This window comes from Lithobates pipiens, unplaced genomic scaffold, assembly GCF_037356315.1.
Source record: "Lithobates pipiens isolate NorthernLeopardFrog02 unplaced genomic scaffold, aLitPip1_a1.2 Scaffold_25, whole genome shotgun sequence".
NCBI classification, from domain to species: domain Eukaryota; kingdom Metazoa; phylum Chordata; class Amphibia; order Anura; family Ranidae; genus Lithobates; species Lithobates pipiens.
In genome coordinates, this window is record NW_027507787.1 from 175,639,534 (window position 1) to 175,665,470 (window position 25,937).

The following is a 25,937-nucleotide window of genomic DNA, read 5'->3' on the forward strand; positions in this document are numbered from 1 at the left end:
GCATCTTCCCAGGTGCATGGTAAAGGCCGAGGCCTTGCTAGAAGCTCTGAGGGAATTGGAGAATCAGGATGTTATTCTCAGGGTCCCAAAAGCAGAAGAGGGAAGGGGGTTTTATTCTCACATCTTCATAGTGAAAAAACCCTCAGGGAAGTTCAGGTTGATCCTGAACTTAAAGCCCCTGAACGCTTCTGTGACATACAAAAGGTTCCGCATGGAATCGATCTTTTCAGTAAAAGCGCTTCTCCCCCACAACTGCTTCATGGTATCTCTGGACTTAAGGGACGCGTATTTACACATCCCTATAGCGGAGGCCTCGCAGAAGGTTTCTACGCCTTGCCATGGATCTGGGCGGAGAAACAGTACACTTTCAGTTTCAGGCCCTGCCATTCGGGCTATCCTCTGCACCCCGCATTTTTACCAAAGTCCTGGCAGAAGCCATGGCCTTTCTTCGGCTCCAGGGGGTATGTATAATTGCCTACCTGGACGACCTGCTTCTGTTTGCAGCATCCCCAACACAGTTGGTCAAGGATCTGGATCTAACCAAAAGGGTCCTTACAGACCTGGGGTGGCTTCTGAACTTGGAAAAGTCCAGCCTGATCCCCTCACAACAGATCTCCTATCTAGGTTTCCTGTTGGACTCAACACTGTTGAGAGTTTTTCTGCCAAGAGAAAAGGTACGAAAACTGGACAGTGCGGTGGCCTCTCTTCAGAGCAACCAGCTGGTTTCCATAAGGGTTCTGATGTCAGTACTGGGTCTTCTTACATCCACCCTTCCAGCAGTGCAGTGGGCAGGGTTACACTTTCGTCCCCTACAGACCTTCATTCTAGGGGTGTGGGACCACAGTCAGGAGGCCCTAGACACCCTAGTACATATTCCCCACCAGGTAAAGAGATCCCTCTGGTGGTGGAGGAAAGTGACAAATCTGTCGCAAGGTCGTCTGTGGCTCATCCCGGTTTCTCGGGTAGTAACCACAGATGCAAGTGGAAAAGGTTGGGGGGCACATTTGGGTTCCCTTCTAGCCCAGGGCACTTGGGAGGACGGCGAGTTGACTCGATCGTCCAATTGGAAAGAACTAAGGGCAGTGGGACTAGCCCTCAGATTCTTCAAAGAAGAGCTCCGGGGTCACCACATTCAGGTGCAGTCGGACAACTCTTCCGTAGTGGCCTATGTGAACAAACAGGGTGGCACCAGAAGCGGAGCCCTGTTGTCTTTAGCGACAGAGATTCTGTCCTGGGCCGAAACCTACACCCTTTCGCTCTCAGCCGTTTTCCTGAGGGGAGAGGAAAACGTAGTAGCAGATTTTCTCAGCCGAAAGAGGCTGAGGGAGGGCGATTGGGTTCTCAACCAGGAGGTCTTCAATCTCATAGTAAAGAGATGGGGGTCTCCAGAGGTGGACCTGTTCGCGTCCAAAAACAATGCAAAAACCCACTGTTTTTTCTCCCTAAAAAGGGGAGAGGGAGCTCTAGGGGTGGACGCTTTGAGCCAGAATTGGCATTTCAGAACTTGCTATGCCTTCCCACCTCCAGTGTTGTTGCCAGCAGTTCTGAGAAAGTTTCAGATGGAAAGCACATCTCTGATTCTGGTGGCTCCACATTGGCCAAAGAGAGCATGGTTCTCAGTGCTAAAGCAATTGGCGGTAGAACCTCCCCTGCTCTTGCCCCCTCGGGAGGATCTCCTCTCTCAGGGGCCAGTCCTATGCCCACAGGTACGCCAGTGGAAGTTAGCGGCCTGGCTACTGAGGAGGGTTTATTAAAATCTAAGGGATTTTCACAGAGACTAGTTTCTACCCTCCTGGACAGTAGGAAAAAGGAAACTCGCCAGATCTATGAAAAGGTCTGGTTGCGTTTCAACAAGTGGTGCGCAGAGAACTCTTTCCCAGTACGGAGCTCCTCCGCAGTGTTGGAATTTTTACAATGTGGGGCAGATAAGGGCTTATCCATTAGTACCCTTAGGGGTCAAGTATCAGCCCTCAGTGTTTATTTAGAGGATCATTTGGCTGCCAACCCATGGGTAGTCAGGTTCTTTAGAGCCCTGTCCAGACAGAGACCGGTCCAGGGTCTGTCCTTTCCCAGATGGGATTTATCTTTAGTTTTGCAGAGCTTAACTGGACCCCCCCCTTTGAGCCTTTAAAGGAGTGTCTTCTGAGAGAGCTTACTCTGAAGACAGTGTTTCTGGTAGCAGTGACAACTGCTAGGAGGGTCAGTGAGATGGAGGCCTTATCAGTCAGGGCTCCCTTTTGCGTTATTTTTCCGGATCGGATAGTTTTGAAGACCGATCCAGCCTTTTTGCCGAAAGTGGCATCCAGCTTTCATAGAAGCCAGGAAATTGTTTTGCCCTCTTTTTGTCCCAATCCCTCCGGTGAGAAGGAACTAAAATTCCATTATTTGGATGTTAGGAGATGTATCCTACACTATCTGGAACTGACCAAGTCATTTAGAAGGTCAGATTCCTTATTTGTTTTGTTTTCCGGGGCCAGGAAAGGTTGTAAGGCGTCCCGGCGCACTATTGCTAGGTGGCTCAGAGTAGCCATCGAGCAGGCTTATTTAGTTGCAGGGAAAGAAATCCCAGTGGGTATTAAAGCACACTCCACTAGAGCTATGGCAGCCTCCCAGGCAGAAAGAGCGGGAGCAACGCCAGAGCAGATTTGCAGAGCAGCAACATGGTCCAGCTATTCCACTTTTGTAAAACACTACAGAGTGGATCTGGTGTCGGCAGGTGAGCAGACCTTTGGGCGAAAGGTCTTGCAAGCTGTAGTCCCACCCTAACTGGTAAGTGCTCGCTTATCCTCTCATAGTGGCTGTCCTGAAAGACGATTAGGGAAAATTAGAGTTACGCTTACCGGTAACGTCTTTTCCAGTAGTCTTTCAGGACAGCCCTAGTTCCCACCCGAAAATTGGGGGGGAGTCTTACAAAAGACCAGAGCGCAGCAAGATAATGGTATTTGATGAATATGTTATTAATGTGTTCTTGTGTCTCCCCAGCTGGCCGGAGGTATTCTCGATATAAACTGAGGTCCGGCAGGGGAAGTAAGAATTTATGGGCTGGCGCAGTGTTTCCAGAGGTAGAGGAGGAGTCTATCTCTCATAGTGGCTGTCCTGAAAGACTACTGGAAAAGACGTTACCGGTAAGCGTAACTCTAATTTTTGTACAAGGGAAGCCAGATCCCCCTCTTCTTTGGTCCTTCACTGGTGCTCTTGGCCCTCCATCCTGCAGAGGTATATATTCTTTATATTTTATTCACACACACAGCCACAACCCCCCTCTCCTCATAAGCTGGCTGTGATTGACAGCAGCGGGAGCCAATGGCTCCCGCTGATGTCTCAGCCAATGAGGGGGGAAGAGTCCCTTGAGAGCCGAGCCTGGCGTGCACATGGCTAGAGGAAGATCTGGCTCCGGTAAGTATTGAGGGGGCTGCTGCACACAGGAAATGTTTTTTACTTCATGCATAGAATCCATGAAGGTGAAAAACCTTGAGCCTTTACAACTACTCTAAATATTTGTTTGTAGCAGGGGAGGGGGGTCAGTAAAAACAGACAGTTAACATGAGCATCAAAAAGCCAGGAATTTTTTTATGTAATCATTTTTTTTTTTCTTAGGACTTAAATGCAGTTGCCTTTCGGTTTAAAGACAAGGAGCCTCCACGTGGGTACACATCAAAGCTTGCTGGATTGTTGCATGTAAGTGTTTTTTGTTGGCATTAAAGAAATACTGTTGCTGTCCCTCTCTTGAAAATGCTAATGCTCATCCACAGAGCTACTTGCTGATCTCCAGATTTGTTGGTAGTCCAACTTCATTGACTGCATTTCTGTTCCATTTTTCATTAATTGTAACATTCTAAAGAAACACATATGTTTGTTACCGAATGCCAATAAGTTCGGCCTTTATTCTCGCTGTTCTTTAGTCCTTAAGGCCTCATTCGCACTGTGTACGGTGACCTGTTTTCCACAGAATTGTTTTCCATGTGCCCTGTTCACACCACAGTACTGGTATGTCTGCATTTTTCTGCACTGCACTATGCACTAGATGGCACCATATGTCATGGCACAGCAGCACAACTTACAATGCTGCTGTGCAGTGATATGAAGTGTCACTGTAGGACAATTCAGGGAAAGTTGGGGGGGAAAAACAAGCAGTGGAATGCGCTGAATCTCATATCACGCTGCTCTATGCCGCCACTAGCCTGCATGGTAAAATGCTATGTTTTAGTGTACAGGCTTGTGTAAATATAGCTTAAAGCAATTTTGTCAACTGGCATGGCCTTAAATCCACAAACTTCCTGCCTGTTAAAACATTTCATACTTGCACATTAGCAGTGCCTCTGATCTTCACTGTCTGAAAGCTACTGCTGCTGAAGAATCATCTGTATTCTACACCCTTCCAGGTGTGTTTGGGCATCTGGTCCTTCACATTATGGTTGGCCTGTATATCATTACTGTCTGGTGCTGGCAAATGGAACCACAGTACACAGAGGGGGACCAGGCATCTGACACTTTCAGATTCTTTGGCAGTGGTATTTTGTCAAGACATTTTAGGCCAATTACAATGGTAAGCACTGTGGATATAAAGTCTACACACCCCTGTTTTAAAATGTAAGGTTTCTGTAATGTAAAATAATAGAACAAAGATGAATAACTACATGACTTTTTCCACCTTTTTAATGTGACCTATAAACTGTACAACTCAGTTTAACAACAAACTGAAAATTTTTAGCTGGAGGGGGAAAAAAAACTAAAATATGGTTGCATAAGTGTGCAGACCCTTAACCATTTCCAGACCGCCCACTGTCAATATACGTCGGTACTTTGATGATAAATACGTTATGGCAGCAGATAGCATCCATAACACCGGTATTTTCTTCAGTGGCGGGAGGTCTGCTTTAAGATAAAGTGGTCTCTGTGGCAAATTCACCATGAGATCACTTTAATTGGCGGCAGGAGAAGAGACAACCCCCCCCATTGTGTCCTGTATGTATGTCTCCGCTGCTTACCATAGCTATCGGTAGTGGCGGGGACGATCGATCCGATGAGGTCCTCTGAGAGGCCGGAAGTAGAGTGAGTTAATGATGGGCCCCCCCACTTGACACCATGTCATTGGATGACGGAAGCAACGGCAAACGCCCCTTCCGCCCAACGGCCTTAAAGGGACTTTTTTTTTTTTTTATTGTATTTAAGTGTAAATATGAGAGGTCTTTTTGACCCCAGATCTCATATTAACCACTTCAGCCCCGGAGCATTTGGCTGGCCAAAGACCAGAGCACTTTTTACGATTTGGCACTGTCGCTTTAAATGACAATTGCACGGTTGTTTAACAAAATAGACGTCCTTTTTTTTCCCCACAAATAGAAGATTCTTTTGGTGGTATTTGATCACCTCTGCGGCTTTTATTTATTTTTTGCGCTATAAACAAAAAGAGCGACCATTTTGACAAAGACGCATTATTTTTTACTTTTTGCTATAATAAATATCCCCCAAAAAATAATCCCCCCCCCCTCCCCCCTCAGTTTAGGCCGATATGTATTCTACTTATTTTTGGTTAATAAAATCACAATAAATGTTTGATTGGTTTGCACAAAAGTTATAGCGTCTACAAAATAGGGGTTTTATATCATTTTTATATTTTTTATTTAATTTTTTTTACTAATAATGGTGGCGATCAGGGATTTTTATCGTGACTGCGACAACATGGCTGACACATTGGACACTTTTGGTGCTATTTTGGACCATTCACATTTATACAGCGATCAGTGCGATTAAAAATGCATGGATTACTGTGTAAATGTGACTGGTGGTAAAGGGGTTAACACTAGGCGCTGTAGAGGTTAAAGTGTGTCCTAGGGAGTGATTATAACTGTGGGGGGGGCTGTGTGTGACACTACACTGATCACTGCTCCCGATTACAGGGAGCTATGATCAGTGACAGTATCACTAGGCAGAATGGTGAAATGCTTGTTTACATTAGCATCTCCCTGTTCTTCCTCTCCGTGAGGCGATTGCAGACATCGAGTCTGCGAGACCCACAATCGGACTCAAGGAGCTTGCGGTGGGCACTCGTGCCCCCGCTAGCCAAGCCTTGTGAGATCACTTGCAATAACGTGATTTCGCGCAGCAGAGCCAACCTGCCGCAGTTAAACTGTGGCGGCTGGTCGGCAAGCGTTTAAAGAGGTTCGGTCATGGTTTTTTTTTATTTTTTTTTATTTATTTTTTTTACAAGGGATGTTTACTACATTCCTTATAACAAGAATAAACGTGATCCAAAAAATTGACGGTGTAAAAATAAAAAGTAAAATAAGGGAAAAAAATGAAAAATGTTAAGCGCCTCGTCCCTCCGTGCTCGCACACACAAGCGAATGCATACGTAAGTCGTGCCTGCCTGTATAAACGGTGTTAAAACCACATGTGAGGTATCGCTGATATCGTTGGAGCGAGAGAAATAATTAATGCAGAAGACTTCCTCTGTAACTCAAAACTGGTAACCTGTAGAAATTTGTAAACGTCGCCTATGGAAATTAAGGGTCAAAGTTTGTCTCCATTCCATGAGTGGATGCAGTTTTTGACACATGACCGGTTTGGTATCGGTTTACTCAGAGTAAAAAAATGCTTCCAGAAGACTGAAGGTTTTGTGCCACTATTGACTGGTATTTGGAACTGTCCATAATTCCCTCTGCCTTGACTGACAACCGTTCCAGCTGAATAAAAACAGCCCCAAAGCATGATGCTGCCAGAAAGACTTACAGAAGGTGAAAAAATAGGAGGGTTCAGCCCGGAGCTCATTGGGGAGATATACAAATCCATGGGTCCCATATCTTATCAAACTTTTTAGTGTTATTATGAAGTGTATGAGTTAGTTTGTCATTGACCATAATCCAATTGAGTTTGCTCCTGATGTGATCAAGAGGAATAATTGACTGCTTCCAATGCCTAGCAATTGTGAACCTTGCTGCCAGCAATATGTAAGTGATCAATTTCACTGACTTCCTGGGCACTTCATCAGGTAGTTTGTAAAAAAAAAAAAAGTGCTGTTTCTGGGGGATCTGCGAATGTTCAGCCCTGTCACAGAAAGCTTATAAGAGTAAAGATCCAAAACCTAAGCACGAAGGGGCATTACCACCAGATGTGATGCATTGTCCCCGAATGGCCACAACCTCAAACAATTCAGCGATGTGGAAGGATGCATTTTGGCTACCGGTAGCAGAGTTTTACAATTTGTTTTGATTAAAGTTGTATTGATGTAGACTTTAGATAATTCATTAGCCAGATCAAATGTAAGGTTCAGGTCCTTTTCCCGTTTGGTTCATATAAGAAAGTTTGAGTTCTGCTGAGAGCGAGAGATACAGTTGTGCTCATAAGTTTACACACCCTATCAGAATTTTGATTTCTTGGCCTTTTTTCAGAGAATATGAATAACGCAAACTTTTCTTTCAGTCATGGTTAGTATTTGGCTGAAGCCATTTATTGTCAATCAACTGTGTTTTACTCTTAAGTCATAATCGCAACAGAAACTACCCAAAATAACTTGATCAAAAGTTTACATGCCCCAGTTCTTAATACCGTGTATTTTCCCCCTTTAACATCAGTGACAGCTTGAAGTCTTTTGTGGCATTTGTGGATGAGGCTCTTTATCTTCTCAGATGGTAAAGCTGCCCATTCCTTTTGGCAAAAAGCCTCCAGTTCCTGTACATTCTTGGTCTGTCTTGCATGAACTTTGAGCTCTCCCCAGAGTGGCTCAATGATATTGAGGTCAGGAGACTGAGATGGCCACTCCAGAACCTTCACTTTATTCTGCTGTTGCCAATGACAGGTTGACTTGGCCTTGTGTTTTGGATCATTGTCATGTTGGAATGTCCAAGTACATCCTGTGCGCAGCTTCCTGGCTGATGAGTGCAAATGTTCCTCTAGTATTTTTTGAAAACGCTGCATTCATCTTGCCAACAATTTTGACCAAATTTCCTGTGCCTTTGTAGCTCACACATCCCCCAAAACATCAGCGATCCACCTCCGTACTTTTCATCATAGGCCTTGTTGACTCCTCTCCAAATGTAGCGTTTATGGTTGTGGCCAAGACTCAGTTTTGGTCTCATCACTCCAAATGACTTTGTGCCAGAAGGTTTGAGGCTTGTTTCTGTGCTGTTTGGCGTATTGTAAGCGGGATACTTTGCGGCATTTGCGTAGTAATGGCTTTCTTCTGGCGACTTGACCATGCAGCCCATCTTTCTTCGAGTGCCGCCTTATTGTGCATCTTGAAATGGCCACACCACATGTTTTCAGAGAGTCCTATATTTCACCTGAAGTTATTTGTGGGTTTTTCTTTGCATCCCGCACAATTTTCCTGGCAGTTGTGGCTGAAATCTTTACTTTGTGTACTTGACTGTGGTTTGGTTTCAACCGAACCCCTCATTTTTCCTCTTCTTGATTAGAGTTTGAACACTGCTGATTGGCATTCTCAATTCTTTGGATATCTTTTTGTATCCCTTTCCTGTTTTATACAGGTCATCTACATTTTTCCTGCAGATCCTTTGACAATTCTTTTGCTTTCAAAATGACTCAGAATCCAGAAATGTCAGGTCAGTGCAGCACTGGATGAAAGATGCAAGGGTCTGTCAGGAGTCCGGAAACTAATTTACCTTTTTATGCACACACACACTAATTACAAGCAAACTGATCACAGGTGAGGATGGTTACCTTTTTTAATAGCCATTCAAACCCCTTTGTGTCAACTTGTGTGCATGTTATCGGGCCAAAATCTCCAGAATATGTAAACTTTTGATCAGGGTCATTTGGGTAGTTTCTATTTCTTTTATTTTTACCCCCCTCCCCAATGGTTTTATAACCATTGTATTACACCACATTCACACCTGTGTTTTGGCCCAAGGGCTTGAACATACGAGAACCCCATCCTGGAGGGCTTGGCGATTAGCTGCAGTGGGGGGGGGGGGGGGGCTGCCAGATCTCGCCACTAATTGCAGCTGCTAGCATGTATCCGCTATGTGGCAGCCGCCAGTGAGTGATAGGCCCTAGACACGGGCTGTCTCCTGCAGATAATTGATGGGACCTCTCAATGAGGTTGTTGCATGCATGCACACACTGTCATGCCAAAATGCAGGTGTGAATGTAGCCTTAAGTCACAGACAACATCACTGAAATGAGATGCAAGCCAGACTAGACAATTGTTAGTTTTATCAATCTGCCCACTTGCGTACTTTAATGCTCCTACAGTGTTGTGCAGAGCGAGAGTGAATAGTCTTGAAAAGTTGTTTTATACATCATTTGTCATCACCCACAATAGTTTTTACATTTTGGAAAAACCTATGGGCATGAGATATTTGAGGTACAACTGAAATGGATAAGAACTACAAACTAGTTTGAGGTTATCTGCTGCTATTTCCAATTAAAAAGTATAAATTTGCATGCACATTAGAAGTAAACACTCTCTGAGACATGTTCAACTCAGGCTACTTCTAACTTCTGATTTATTCGTGGGCGGTGTTGATATTTTATACAGAAAGATACGTCATTGCAATGTCAGTCTAATAGGTACATCTTGTTGGTTAAAATACAAGAGAAATGGAGAAACTTGATGCTTGAAGTTTGGTTGAAGCTGGTTCTCTTATCTCAAATGCATTCTTCTAACGCGTGGGATGTAGGGTGTAGACACCATCTTAACTGCGAACAGAGAGTCAATCTGTATACTACATAATAAGTAAGAAACATGTATACACATAAGCAAATAGACTTTTTCTGATTATCATTATGTACTTTAGATTCCTTAACACAACCATCAATGTGCAGATCAGGAGCAGCAATGTAAAATTTCAGCTAGACTTAAGCTGGCAATACACTGATAGAAATTTGGCCAATTCAGCAAGGACTGCACACATTTCAATCAGAGTGTCGTTCCCCCACCACCCAGCACAGAATTTAATTTGATCAACTTCTGATGAAGCGACAAGCTGGGAAACTTTTCTTGATCTGCAATTTTTGCCACTGAGTACTGTATTCGGACAGCTGCCGATGCCACTGTCAGAATACAGTGTACTTGTAGGGGGATGCCTCCTAATTGTGTATGGCCACCTTAACTACAAGATTGTTTCCTGATTCTGAAATAAATCCTGACATTTTGTTAATGACAGAATCAGACATAAATGTTTTTAAGTCCCAAATAAAGAACTTTTTTTTTTTTTTTCACACAAACCAGCCTTTCCTGTATGGAGCTCTTACTCTTACACAATCCATTCTGCTAAATCATTATATTTTAAATGAGTACGCCTACACGGCATGAAATATGCCATGTTAAAATAAATTCACATAAGCACAGTTTACAGTTAGGCCCCTTTCACACTGGGGCGGGAGCGGTGTCAGTGCTAAAACGGTGCTAATTTTAGTGCTGTTTTAGCAGCAGTTTTCGGCCGTTAGCGGGGCGGCTTTACCCCACTGTTAGTGGCCAAGAAAGGGTTAAAAACGCAGCAGCGGTATAGGCATGCTGCCCCATTGATTTCAATGGGCAGGAGCAGTGTATATACCACCCCTAAGATAGCAGGACTTTTTTTTTTTACCATCCTGCCAGCGCACCGCTCCAGTGTGAAAGCCCTTGGGGCTTTCACACTTGGCACACAGCAGCGGCTCTTTCAGGGAGCTTTGCAGGTGCTGTTTTTAGTGCTGTAACGCCTGCAAAGCGCCCCAGTGTGAAAGGGGTCTAAGAATGACCACTTTTATTTGCAGCCTTTGTAGATTCTTATAGGCTGTCCAGCTTGGGTGAAAAAAAAAAGGGGGGGGCCCCATCTCCTTGAAGTTTGCCCACCCCCCCTCCTGCTCCTCCCACCACCGCCATATAGAAAGCACAGCGTGCATACGCAATAGGCAACCAGCAGTGAAATCGAAAGGCTTTGCTGCCTGGTTCCCTTGCCAGGAATGGCGGCAGCAGTACCGGGAGTCGATCCGTAGATCAGCTGGAGTGCCGACATCGTGAGCTCCCTGCACAGGTGGAGTAAAACTGAAAAAAAATGAAGAAAGACATAGGAATGGCGCTGCCCTCTAGTTTGCTAAGAAGAAAAACACAGTGAAGGCGCAATTACCCTTAAAGGGGCAGGAGATCTGGTGAGTGCAAAACTATCACCTGCATGGAAAAGCGCACTGGCACTTTCCCTCAGCCAAGCAAGAATTGACTACGGCACTTGTCACTTTCACCAAAATAGCTTATTGCGCACACATCACTTTTTCACGTTTATGAACTGTATATTAACTGTCAAGTAAATTTTTGAAACAAATTATTTTTTATTAATTTATGTCAAAGTTTCCTTTTAGATATTACCAAAGGTTTCAGATAACATATATATACATACATACTTTTTTTTCCAGAGTAACTAACGCGTTTAATTGGTATTATAGGGCTTTATGAATTTTATACGGCTCTTTGTAGCTTGTGGTTTATGGCACCATCTGAAATAAGTTTTAAGGGGTTATATAGCCCCAGTTCACTAACACCCGCCAGAGGGTCCAACACAGCATTTTGTGTGTGTTATTTATTTTTCATTTCTATTTTTTTACAAATACAAAGTATCTTGATAGGTATATTTTTTTTTTCTTATTGGCAAACTAGAGGGCAGCGCCATTCCTACTTCTTCTTCTTTTTTTTTTTTTTTCAGTTTTACTCTAAGACCCCTTTCACACCAGGGCGTTTTGCAGGCGCTATAGCGTTAGAAATAGCGCCTGCAATCCGCCCTAAAAAAGCTGCACCATTGTCTGTAGTGTGAAAGCCCGAGGGCTTTCACACTACAGCGGTGTGCTGGCAGGCCGTCAGGGAAAAGTCCTGCCAGCAGTTTCTTTGGAGCGGTGTGTTTACCGCTCCTCCACCGCTGCTCCCCATTGAAATCAATGGGGCAGCGCTGTAATACCGCTGGCAAAACGCCGCTATTGAGGCGTATTGCCGGCGGTTTAACCCTTTCTCGGCCACTAGCGGGGGGCTAAAAGCACCCCCGCTAGCGGCTAAAATGCGGCATTTTACCGCCGACACTATGGGTGGTGTGGTGTGAAAGGGGTCTAAGTGTGGAAGTAATTTGTAGGGGCAGCTACATCTTTTTGCATAAGTAAAACCCTGCAGAATATTTGTATATCCGTAGCGCAGTACCATTTTATTTTTTCTATCCCTGGACAGGTAAGTGCCCTAATATTAAGTCAGCAGCTACAGTATTTTATTTTTTTCACCCAAGCTAGACATGGAAAGATGAAAAAGTTACAGAATTTCCACTTTAAAGTGAGACTCCAGTAGTTAGCAGGCTACAGGTCTAAAAACCTTTTGTTATAGTATTTGGTATAATTTTTGGCTTTTTAATAAAACCTCTTGCTTAAACTGACATTTTGTTAATTTTTTATTTTTTTTGAACCCAAACCTCATTAGGAGCATTTTTACCATTTTGATCTTTGCTTTCTTTTCTTTATAAAGTATTACCCCATAGAAGAGGTTCTGGCAGCTGAGTATCTACTGGAGGAATTTCGGCCAGATTTAATACAAATGGTGCTTGATAAGCTTACGCCAGACAATGTCAGGTAAGGTCACTTCTTTTAATGTTTTACAATGGCTACTGTATGCAAAATCTTTGGGATGTTTTCTTGAAAGATCTGCCAAACTATTTCACACCATCTTCTTGGTGTACATAATCTGTTAAAACGTAGTTCTAAAAAAAGGAGGTCTTTGGAATGGTTTCTTTAAAAAAAAAAAAAAAATCACCGTTGAAGGGGTCATGTACATAACTATAAAAGAAGTTACATAGGTTGAAAAAAAGAAGTGCACAAGAACGTTCATTCTTGTACCTGTATAAAGGTAAACATCCCAATGGAGAAGTGCTTATTTTCAGATTTTGAAGGTTGAATTTTGTTTAAGTAATTGACTTTGATGGTCTTTTGTGATAATTTGTAATGGTACAAAACAAAAATATTATCAAGTTAATTTAGCTAGACTAAAATTCGCAATGTACAAAGTAAAATTGAAGCGGGATACAAACTCTTGAGACATTTTGCGACATTGACAAAATGCATCAAAAAGCATATGCATTTTTGGTGCGTTTTTGAGTCTCCTTACTCCCAGCATGCACTTGTGAAACATGGATATTTCGCTCCAAATGCAACCACTGTGTTTTTTGATGCGTTTTCTATTCATTTCACTGGGAAGCTGCTGTTTTGAAAAGCGCACCAAAAATGCAGCATGCAGTTTTTTTAAAAATGCCACTGACCGGCATGAAGATTGGAAAAAGGAATGTAGGAAAAACATGGACTTTGTAGTAACCCAATAATTAAAAATGTATATAATTTTATTCAACTTCATGAAAGAACCATTCATGAAAAGCTGAGCTACATCCGGCTGCTTTGAGTCATACCAACCTTCCCTGGATTCTGTTTTTTGTTTCAAGCATTTGTGTGCTTCGACAGTTATTGTGGGGTTGGCCTGGACCATAAGTTTACATTAGAAGTTTGATGTGATTATGCATTTTAACCACTTCAGCCCCGGACCAATTGTCAACCTAAGGACCAGAGGTCTTTTTACAATTTCGCACTGCTTTAACTGGTAATTGCGTGGTCATGCAATGTTGTACCCAAACGAAATTTGCGTCCTTTTCTTCCCACAAATAGAGCTTTCTTTTGATGGTATTTGATTGCCTCTGCTATTTTTATTTTTTGCGATTTATAAATGGAAAAAGACCGAAAATTTTGAGAAAAAAAGATATTTTCTACTTTTTGTTATAAGAAAAATCGAATAAACTCAATTTTAGTCATGCATTTAGGGCAAAATTTATTCAGCCACATGTCTTTAGTAAAAATATGTCAATAAGCGTATATATATTGGTTTGCGCAAAAGTTATAGCGTCTACAAACTAGAGTACATTTTCTGGAATTTACACAGCTTTTAATAAAACCATTATTGGGTAGTATATCGGGGTACCTAGCGCTATAAAAACCTGGCGATGAACCTAAAAAAATAACTAGCTACTTAGCGGCACCAGTGACACTAATGCAGCGATCAGAAAAACGATCGCTTAGTGACACTGGCAAAAGGGGGTGAAAGGGTTAACTCTAGGGGCAATCAGGGGGTTAAACCTTTATTGGGGGGGTAGGGGGCTACCCTGGACCTAACGCTAACTGCCTTGACAGTTTTTACTGTCACAACTGACACTAAATGCAGTGATTAGTAAATAAATGATCACTGCAATCAGTGACACACTGACTGGGAGTGGTGGGGGGGGGGGGGGGGGCGATCGGGGGGTGGGGGGATTTGTGTGCCTATGTGTACCTACATGTCAGTGTAGTGTTGGTGCACACTTACTTTCTCTGTTCTCCTCGCAGTCCAGTCAAAAAGACCGCCCCGAGGAGAATGACATCACTTCCTCCCTGCCTGTGTTTACTATACACAGCGGGTGAAGCTTCTCATTCGCCAGGAGCGATCGAGAGGGGATGGCCAGAAACCAACGGCCATCCCCTCATCCCGGATCACTCCTGCAGCGAAACGGACCGCCGCATCCAGAGGGATGGGGTCCGATCGGACCCCCCACCCGCTGGAAGGCGAGCGCGTACATTTTGCCTGTCGGTGCCATTGCACCAACGTACATTGCCATGCGGCGGTCCTTAAGTGGTTAACGTATGTTTTTAGGAATGGCTCTTTCATGAATTATGTCATTAAATAAAAATATATACATTTTTAATTGGTTGCCTGCAAAGTCCATGCTTTTCCTGCTTTCCCTTTTCCAGTCTGGCACGGTTTATATGCTTTGTACACCTAGAGTGTGAATACCTGTATTTGACCTGAGATCCTGCAATCCTACTTATGACAAGTTCAGTATGTATTTTTTTTTATTTTTTTTTTAAGAATCGTACTTGCCGAGCTGGATGCAGCATCGGTCCCCCGATGGCTCTTAGACTGAGAACCAAGCGATCAAACACTGCTGTTTGCTCAGTTTTCTCATTTCAGCACTGGGCTTGTGGATGGGGCAGGAGCGGCTGGCTCTAGGCTCTCCCAGATGCCTGTCCAGTAGTGTTGGCGGATCCTGACTATGTGTTGTCGTGATCTTGCCCCAGCCTGGACCGTCTCTGGGACATCAGCCGATAGCGGGCTTCAACCCACTGTCTGTTGAAAAGGGGTCACATGAGTGCAGAATGAACTGCACTCCTGTGATCCACAGGAGAAGTTCAGCCAAACAAGCTTTGGCTGTACTTTGCTTTTAAAGCTGAGCTCATACTGACAAAAGGAGAACCAGCTCAAAGAGTTGGCCAATTTATGCTGCAGTGCTCATGCGTTAACAAGGAATATGCTGATAGACTAGAGCAGGCATGTCCTAAGTCCGGCCCGCGGGCCAATAGCGGCCCGCATTCCGGTTTCGGACGGCCCGTCTGGTCATGTTCCCATATATATATCTTTTGTGGCCCCCAACGAATCCCCGATCGCCGGGGGCCACAAAAGATAGATGTGCTGGCTGCCATGGAGGGGGCGGGACGAGTGCCTTGGATACAGGACAGCGTCCTGTGTAAAAGGAAGTCCCGTCCTGCGCTGCCATTGGACAACCGTTTTGTCCATCACAGGAGGCGGGACTTTCAATTAAAGAGGCCGTCGATAGAAACAGGAGTTTCTCCTGTATGTCTGTCGGCGCTCATCCCGCCCCCCTCCCTGTCTCCTCCAAGGCTGCAGAGGACATGAATCAGGCTGCACTGATGGTAATGGTGAGTCTGCATTCATGAAAATGTGTGGGCTGCATTCATGAAAATGTGTGGGCTGCATTCATGGCAATATGGGGGCTGCATTCATGGCAATATGGGGGCTGCATTCATGGCAATATGGGGGCTGCATTCATGGCAATGTGTGGCAATATGGGGGCTGCATTCATGGCAATGTGGGGGCTGCATTCATGGCAATGTGGGGGCTGCATTCCTGGCAATGTGGGGGCTGCATTCCTGGCAATGTGGGGGCTGCATTCCTGGCAATGTGGGGGCTGCATTCCTGGCAATGTGGGGGCTGCATTCCTGGCAATGTGGGGGCTGCATTCCTGGCAATGTGGGGGCTGCATTCCTGGCAATGTGGGGGCTGCATTCCTGGCAATGTGGGGGCTGCATTCCTGGCAATGTGGGGGCTGCATTCCTGGCAATGTGGGGGCTGCATTCCTGGCAATGTGGGGGCTGCATTCCTGGCAATGTGGGGGCTGCATTCCTGGCAATGTGGGGGCTGCATTCCTGGCAATGTGGGGGCTGCATTCCTGGCAATATGCTGAGGGCTGCATTCCTGGCCATATGCTGGGGGCTGCATTCCTGGCCATATGCTGGGGGCTGCATTCCTGGCCATATGCTGGGGGCTGCATTCCTGGCCATATGCTGGGGGCTGCATTCCTGGCCATATGCTGGGGGCTGCATTCCTGGCCATATGCTGGGGGCTGCATTCCTGGCCATATGCTGGGGGCTGCATTCCTGGCCATATGCTGGGGGCTGCATTCCTGGCCATATGCTGGGGGCTGCATTCCTGGCCATATGCTGGGGGCTGCATTCCTGGCCATATGCTGGGGGCTGCATTCCTGGCCATATGCTGGGGGCTGCATTCCTGGCCATATGCTGGGGGCTGCATTCCTGGCCATATGCTGGGGGCTGCATTCCTGGCCATATGCTGGGGGCTGCATTCCTGGCCATATGCTGGGGGCTGCATTCCTGGCCATATGCTGGGGGCTGCATTCCTGGCCATATGCTGGGGGCTGCATTCCTGGCCATATGCTGGGGGCTGCATTCCTGGCCATATGCTGGGGGCTGCATTCCTGGCCATATGCTGGGGGCTGCATTCCTGGCCATATGCTGGGGGCTGCATTCCTGGCCATATGCTGGGGGCTGCATTCCTGGCCATATGCTGGGGGCTGCATTCCTGGCCATATGCTGGGGGCTGCATTCCTGGCCATATGCTGGGGGCTGCATTCCTGGCCATATGCTGGGGGCTGCATTCCTGGCCATATGCTGGGGGCTGCATTCCTGGCCATATGCTGGGGGCTGCATTCCTGGCCATATGCTGGGGGCTGCATTCCTGGCCATATGCTGGGGGCTGCATTCCTGGCCATATGCTGGGGGCTGCATTCCTGGCCATATGCTGGGGGCTGCATTCCTGGCCATATGCTGGGGGGCTGCATTCCTGGCCATATGCTGGGGGGCTGCATTCCTGGCCATATGCTGGGGGGCTGCATTCCTGGCCATATGCTGGGGGGCTGCATTCCTGGCCATATGCTGGGGGGCTGCATTCCTGGCCATATGCTGGGGGCTGCATTCCTGGCCATATGCTGGGGGCTGCATTCATGGCCATATGCTGGGGGCTGCAGATGGGCACTGACCCTTATTTTGCTTCACATGTCTTTATTTAAAATGTAAGATTTTTTTATTTTTATTTTTTTCCTGAGACTTCCTTTTTAAAGTTAAGGTGCGTGGTATAAGCCGATTAAATACAGTATATCCAAATAACACACCCGAGCTCATCTGTTCACCACACACAGCACAAAGGCAAGATAATTCTTGTTGGGCCGTGTATTAGTGCTCGGATGAACACACTTAGATCGAATTTTAATGGTTTAAAGAATGTCAGACAAAATGGTCGGCCCTCGAGCATGTTCACTTCATCAAATCTGGCCCTCTTTGAAAAAAGTTTGGACACCCCTGGACTAGAGCAATGCATTGATATCATAAGGCTTAAAGGAGTTGTAAAGTAAAAATTTTTATTTTTTTAAAATAACAAACATGTCATACTTGCCTCCACTGTGCAGCTCGTTTTGCACAGAGTGGCCCCGAACCTGCTCTTCTGGGGTCTCTCGGCGGCTGTCTCTGCTTCCTCCCGCAGGTGCTTCTCACGTTAATGCGAGCTCCCTCGCATTGGTGAGAGGCACTGCGGGCGCGCTCCCGTGATACAGCCGGCGGCTATAGCCGCTCGCTGTATCACAAGGCCCCGCCCCCCGGCGCGCTGCGTCATTGGATGTGATTGACAGCAGCGCGAGCCAATGGCTGCGCTGCTTTCAATCCATCCACTCCAGCCAATCAGCGGCCAGGCTGAGCGGCGAAGAGGAAGGCGGGGGCGAGCGCGGGATTTTCGAGGGGTCAGGTAAGTAAAACGGGGGGACTGGGGGCGCCAGCAGTGTGAGATGTTTTTTCACCTTAATGCATAGAATGCATTAAGGTGAAAAAACATTTACCTTTACAACCCCTTTAACCACTTCCCGACCGCCGCACGACGATGTACGTCGACAGCATGGCACGGGCAGGCATATTGGCGTACATGTACGTCCCTGCCTTCCCGCGGGTCGGGGCCCGATCGGGCCCCCGCCCGGTGCCTGCGGCGGTCGGTATTCATGCGGGAGCGATCCCGGACGAGGGGGCGGCCATTCGTTCATGGCCACCCCCTCGCGATCGCTCCCGACGAATAGGAATCGTTCGTGACATCACTTCCTCTCCTGTAATGTAAACACAGGAGAGGAAGTGATGTATTCTCTCCTCCGTGTCGGTATTTTTCGTTCCGACACCGAGGAGAGAGGATCGGTGAGTTGCACCAACACGTCACTACACAGTAGAACATGCCAGGCACACTCACACCCCCCCGATCACCCCCCCAATTACCCCTGCCCCCCAGTCACAGTGACACCAATGTCATTTTTTTTTTTTTTTTGCATAGGTGTCATTTGTGACTGTAATAACTGTTAGGGCAGTTAGGGTTAGCCCCCTTTAGTTCTAATGTACCCCCCTAACCCCCCCAATAAAGGTTTAACCCCGTGATCACCCCCCGTCGCCAGTGTCACTAAGGCTGGGTTCACATTGCAGCGGTTTATGAGAACGAATGTGATTCGCACCGCACTGCAGTGCAAATCACATCCGATCTCTGTGCGATTCGAGTTCAGCTATACAGATAGTATGGCTGAATTCGTGTCGCACCCGCCGCAAACTCGCACGGGACCCTTTTTTTGGTCCGCAGCAGAATCGGATCGCATGGGTGTTCACACCATGCGATCCAAGTTTGCAGATCGCACTGCGATATGCGAACTGATCTGGGGGTGTCATTAACATTTCACTGACACTCCCAGCAGTTCGCATAGGGCAGTGTGAACTGCCGCCGGGAGGCATGCGATGCGGGAACCCGCCGCGGATTCGTGGCGTTCCCGCATCGCTCCAGTGTGAACCCAGCCTAATAAGCGATCGTTTTTCTGATCGCTGTATTAGTGTCACAGGTGACGCTAGTTAGGCAGGTAGGTATTTAGGTTCGCCGCAGCTTTTTATAGCGCCAGGGACCCCCATATACTACCGCATAAAGCCCCCTGATTGCCCCCTAGTTAACCCTTTCACCAGTGATCACCATATAACGGTTACAGGTGACGCTGGTTGGTTAGTTATTTTTTTATAGTTTCAGGGCACCCGCCATTTATTACCTAGTCTCACTAGTGTAACCCTAAATTTAGGGGTGTCTACTTTCCAAAATGGGGGTCATTTGGGGGGGGTTTGTGCCATCTTGGCATTTTATGGCCTTCAAAACTGTAACGCCCTTAGAAAGCCTGAAGGCGGTGCTTGGTTTTCGGGGCCCCGTACGCGGCTAGGCTCCCAAAAAGTCCCACATATGTGGTATCCCCGTACTCAGGAGAAGCAGCAGAATTTATTTTGAGGTGTCATTTCACATATCCCCATAGCATGTGTGAGCAATATATCATTTAGTGACAACTTTGTGTAAAAAAATATATATATATATATATATATATTTTTTTGTCATTATTCAATCGCTTGAGGCAAAAAAATAAAATATTCAATGGGCTCAACATGCCTCTTATCAATTTCCTTAGGGGGTCTACTTTCCAAAATGGGGTCATTTGGGGGGGTTTGTACTGCCCTGCCATTTTAGCACCTCAAGAAATGAGATAGGCAGTCGTAAACTAAAAGCTGCGTAAATTCCAGAAAACGTACCTTAGTTTGTAGATGTGACAACTTTTGCGCAAACCAATAAATATACAATTATTGACTTTTTTTTTACCAAAGACATGTGGCTGAATACATTTTGGCCTAAATGTATGACTAAAATTGAGTTTATTGGATTTTTCTAATAACAAAAAGTAGAAAATATCTTTTTTTTCAAAATTTGCGGTCTTTTTACGTTTATATCGCAAAAAATAAAAATCGCAGAGGCAATCAAATACCATCAAAAGAAAGCTCTATTTGTGGGAAGAAAAGGACGCAAATTTTGTTTGGGTACAACATTGCATGACTGCGCAATTACCAGTTAAAGCAGCGCAGTGCCAAAGTGTAAAAAGACCTCTGGTCATTTACCAGCAAAATGGTCCGGTCTGAAAGTGGTTAATGTACACAGGACGTTTTTTTCAACCTCTCCTGAATGATTTAACTTGACAGATAGTAACCCACGTTTAAAACACCCTTTTTGGTGTTGGTACATGCTGCGTTTGCATTTAGAAGCGTTTGAAAATATATTTTTCTTAAATAGTACATCATGGGTTATGGGCCACCTTCAGGTGTTGACACTGGTATACCCAATACAGGAAGTTCACTCCCCTATATAACCCCTCCTCCTTCTAGGAGTACCTTAGTTTTTTCGCCAGTGTCTAAGGTGTTGGTCAAGAGTGAAGATATGCTCTGAGGAGCTCCAGGAGCGATCCATGCTGGATTTAAATAACCTCTACAGCCGGATCCATCCAAGCCACGGGTTGATACCCAGGCCTCACATAGAAGAGCGAAGTTTTGCCTGTAACGCTTCTTTGAGGGCTGGACCCTAGGAACCAGGACTCTTTGGTCTTGCTACATTACCTAAAGCTGCTCCAGAGGGGTGCAATACCAGGTCCAAAGGAGCTGGAACCCCTATTAAAAGGGACCCAGTCTTTGAAGGTTTACTAACGCAGCCTGCCGTGATGGGTGAAGTTTGGATCTGTCTGTTTCAGCAGTAGTATCATGCAGCGAGGAGGAGGTAAGGAAAGAAGCCTAAGAACTGTAAAAAGTCCACCTATGCCTTTCTTCCACATATATTAAACATTGTATGCCTTAAGTCTCCTCTAGAGGGAGTGAAAATATACATACCTTGGTACGTTGTTTCTCAGCATTAGTGATGGCCGAACGGTTCGCCCGGCGGTCGTTTCGCGGCGAATTTCCGACTTTCGCCGTCCGCGGGTTCGAACGCCTTTTTCCGTCGTTCGCCCCGGCGGACTTACGTGTTTAATGTATACAAGAACTTTAACCTTTCGTGACACGTTTATCATGTGTTACAGGACAACCAATTGAGACATGACAGCTCATGGACACTTGGACATTCCCCCTAACCTATAAATACACCCGATCCGGTGGCCATTTTACATTCTTTCTTCTGTCACTGTAGGGAAAGGATCCTGTGTGGAGTAGGGACAGAGAAAACGCTAGCTATTTGGTACACAAAAGTTCTTTTCAGGACTGGTATAGGTGTTAGGTCAGCAGCCTGAGTTTCTTTTGTCAGTTTAGATAAAGGGACAGAGCGCTGTATGCTGCTATTTTAGGGACAGCTCAGCCAGATTAGTCTTTCTTCATCATCATCATCATCATCATCATTAGCTGTTACTATCAGGTCCACAAAAGAGCTGTTCCAGCTAATCGTTCCAGCCTACTCTTTTTTGCCAATTTGTATAGGGACAGGCAGGAAGCAGTGTGTCAGGCAGTGAGGATAATTTTAAAGACTTGCTGTTACTATTAGTTCCACAAAGGTTCTTTTCAGGACTGGTATCAGTGGTACGGTAATAGGCTTGTACACGTATAATATTCTTTCTTCCAAATATAGAAAGAATATTATACTTGACTGCTGCCCTTCTGCTGCAGTCTGCTAATCATTCACAACTCACTTGTTCCACAAAGCTCTTTATCAGGACTGGTAACTTGGTCTGTCTAGGGTGCTACGGTACATAGGCTTGGGTGCGGTACAGTCTGCTGTTCTGTAAGGACCGCTATCGGTCCACAATACATAGGGTTGCCGTGCACTACTGCTGACCGCTGCCCTATACTGCAGCAGTCCTTCAGCGGTATAGGGACTGACGCACAGTCTGCTAAACACTAATACACAACCTGCTTGGTCCACAAAAGTTCTTATAAGGACTGGTAACTTGGTATAGGGTGCTACGGTACATAGGCCTGAGTGCGTTACAGTCTGCTGTTCTGTAAGGACCGCTATCGGTCCACAATACATAGGGTTGCCGTGCACTACTGCTGACCGCTGCCCTATACTGCAGCAGTCCTTCAGCGGTATAGGGACTGACGCACAGTCTGCTAAACACTAACACACAACCTGCTTGGTCCACAAAAGTTTTTATAAGGACTGGTAACTTGGTATAGGGTGCTACGGTACATAGGCCTGAGTGCAGTACAGTCTGCTGTTCTGTAAGGACCGCTATCGGTCCACAATACATAGGGTTGCCGTGCACTACTGCTGACCGCTGCCCTATACTGCAGCAGTCCTTCATTGGTATAGGGACTGACGTACAGTCTGCTAATCACTAACACACAACCTGCTTGGTCCACAAAAGTTCTTATAAGGACTGGTAACTTGGTATAGGGTGCTACGGTACATAGGCCTGAGTGCGTTACAGTCTGCTGTTCTGTAAGGACCGCTATCGGTCCACAATACATAGGGTTGCCGTGCACTACTGCTGACCGCTGCCCTATACTGCAGCAGTCCTTCAGCGGTATAGGGACTGACGTACAGTCTGCTAAACACTAATACACAACCTGCTTGGTCCACAAAAGTTCTTATAAGGACTGGTAACTTGGTATAGGGTGCTACGGTACATAGGCTTGAGTGCGGTACAGTCTGCTGTTCTGTAAGGACCGCTATCGGTCCACAATAGATAGGGTTGACGTGCACCACTGCTGACCGCTGCCCTATACTGCAGCAGTCCTTCAGCGGTATAGGGACTGACGTACAGTCTGCTAATCACTAACACACAACCTGCTTGTTCCACAAAAGTTCTTATAAGGACTGGTAACTTGGTATAGGGTGCTACGGTACATAGGCTTGAGTGCGGTACAGTCTGCTGTTCTGTAAGGACCGCTATCGGTCCACAATAGATAGGGTTGACGTGCACCACTGCTGACCGCTGCCCTATACTGCAGCAGTCCTTCAGCGGTATAGGGACTGACGTACAGTCTGCTAAACACTAATACACAACCTGCTTGGTCCACAAAAGTTCTTATAAGGACTGGTAACTTGGTATAGGGTGCTACGGTACATAGGCTTGAGTGCGGTACAGTCTGCTGTTCTGTAAGGACCGCTATCGGTCCACAATAGATAGGGTTGACGTGCACCACTGCTGACCGCTGCCCTATACTGCAGCAGTCCTTCAGCGGTATAGGGACTGACGTACAGTCTGCTAAACACTAATACACAACCTGCTTGGTCCACAAAAGTTCTTATAAGGACTGGTAACTTGGTATAGGGTGCTACGGTACATAGGCTTGAGTGCGGTACAGTCTGCTGTTCTGTAAGGACCGCTATAGGTCCACAATAGATAGGGTTGACGTGCACCACTGCTGACCGCTCACCTATACTGCAGCAGTCCTTCAGCGGTATAGGGACTAAGAGTTTTGTCACAGGGTCATTTAAAAAATGACATGCAGAGGAAGAGGCAGGCCCTTCCGCAGGGGTGGTAGGGGTAGGGCAGGAGCAACAGGCTTGAGCCAAAGTGGGAAGTTGCAGAAGGTGCGTTCAATTACTTTAAAGGATGCACCAGACTTGGTTGAGTGGCTCGCTCAGCCTTACTCTTCTGCACCCTCCTCATCCTCTCGATCTGCACCCTCTTCTTCACTCTCTGCTATGTGCACCCCCAAAGACACTACCACCAACAACACGACCACCACCACCACCACCACATACCTTCCGCTTGAGTCACTGGAATTATTTTCCGATCCATATCAAGAGGACATTTCTGATGCGCAGCCACTCTTGGTATTGGATCAGGAAGAGGAGGTAGCAACAAGCGCTACTCAGCAGTCTGACGCCAGTACCCAGATCAGCCCAAGGAGGAGGTTGGTCCCCGGTGTTGCTGCCTACTCTACTTATAGCGGTGGGGAAGGTGACGTTGATGATGACGTGTCTAGTGATGTCACGTGGGTGCCCACAAGAGAGGAAGAGGAGGGGAGTTCAGAGGGAGATATGGACCAGCAGATAGGGAGGAGAAGCAGCAATGACTTACATTGCACAGCAGGGACAAAGCAGACTGCAAATGTATCAGGAGCGAGTCATCGACCATGTACGGTCACATCTGGCGCTCCCAGGACACCGGCACATGGCTCCGCAGTGTGGGCTTTTTTTAACGTGTCCGCTGCTGACAATAGCGTTGCCATCTGCAATCTTTGCAGTCAACGCGTTAGTCGCGGTAAGCCCAATACTCACCTAGGGACGACCGCCTTAAGAAGGCACATGAGCAGCCATCACCGAGCCCAGTGGGAGCAACGGAACACACAAAGCCACACTGCAGGCTCTCACCGTCCAGCCTCGTCTTCTACTTCTCCTTCTCCTCTCTCCTCACAATTGTCCTCCACTCCACCTTCCATCACGCCAAGCTCACATTTTTCTGCAAAAAGGCAGGCTTCCGTGGGCCTAATGTTTGAGCGTAAAAAAATGATGACGCCGGATAACCCTCTTGCCCAACGGTTGGCGGCTGGCTTGTCAGAACTCATAGCCCGCCAACTACTGCCATATAAACTGGTGGACTCGGAGGCCTTTCGCAAATTTGTGGCCATTGGAACACCACAATGGAAGGTCCCAGGAAGGAAGTATTTCTCAGAGAAGGGCATCCCAGAGCTATATGGCCATGTTCAGCGGCAAGTGAATGTATCTCTGGCACACAGTGTCGGTGCCAAGATACATCTGACCACAGACACGTGGTCTAGCAAACACGGGCAGGGAAGGTATATCAGTTTTACTGCCCACTGGGTGAACCTTCTGACGGCCGTCAAGCATGTAACCCGTGGCACCCGTGTAGATTTGGTTTTACCGCCACGGATTGCATGCAGGCCTGACTCTTCTTCTCCTCCTCCTACTCCATCCTCCTCCCTCTCCTCCTCAGCTGCCTCCTCCTTTTCCGCTGCTAGCGTCTCTTCCACTGCACCGCCCAAGCTCCCCAGAACCTATTCCACATGCCAGGTGAGACGTTGCCATGCCGTGCTGCGTCTGTTGTGCCTGGAAGCAAAGAGCCACACTGGCCCGGCACTCCTTTCAGCTTTGCGTTCACAGGCAGATGAGTGGCTAACACCGCTCAATTTGACAGTTGGTAAAGTGGTGTGTGACAACGGTGCCAATCTGCTTAGCGCATTGAAACAGGGCAAAATCACGCACGTGCCGTGCATGGCACACGTCTTAAACTTGGTCGTGCAGCGATTCCTTGTCAAATACCCTGGGGTCCAGGACATCTTGCGGCAGGCAAGGAAAATCTCGGCCCATTTCAGAAGATCTTACACGGCCATGGCTCGCCTTGCTGACATTCAGCGGCGACACCATCTGCCGGTCAGACGTCTTATTTGCGATTGCCCGACGCGATGGAACTCAACCTTCTATATGCTTGATAGGCTGCTCCAGCAGAAACGTGCAGTTAACGTCTACCTGTATGAACTCTGCGAAAGAAACGGTTCTGGGGAGCTGGGTTTTTTTTCACCGCGCCAGTGGCTGCTCATGCGCGACACATGCAGACTTCTGCGGCCATTTGAGGAGATCACCAAACTGGTCAGTCGCAGCCATGGCGCCATCAGTGACATGGTACCTTATGCCTTCTTTCTGGAGCGTGCATTGCGTCGTGTCATTGATCAGGCTGTGGAGGAGCAGGAGCGGGAAGATGAGGAAGTCGCAATGCTGGATGAATTCCCAGGGGGGGCTACTCTATCTGAGACAAGTCAACAACAGGAGTCTGATGAGGAGTCAGAGGAGGATGGTGCCGGGGCGGATGAGC

The 25,937-nt window shown here is 46.7% G+C and overlaps 1 protein-coding gene across 5 annotated transcripts in view; it reads left to right on the forward strand.

Moving 5' to 3' along the window:
• The window catches only part of IDE (insulin degrading enzyme), a 202,357-nt gene that overhangs the window by 92,007 nt on the left and 84,413 nt on the right, over positions 1 to 25,937 (forward strand). For all 5 annotated transcript variants that reach the window (XM_077455220.1, XM_077455217.1, XM_077455218.1 and 2 more), the window contains exons 10-11: positions 3,598 to 3,678; positions 12,437 to 12,540. In XM_077455220.1, the coding sequence (XP_077311346.1) occupies positions 3,598 to 3,678; positions 12,437 to 12,540 (185 nt within the window). The remainder of the gene's footprint in view (positions 1 to 3,597; positions 3,679 to 12,436; positions 12,541 to 25,937) is intronic.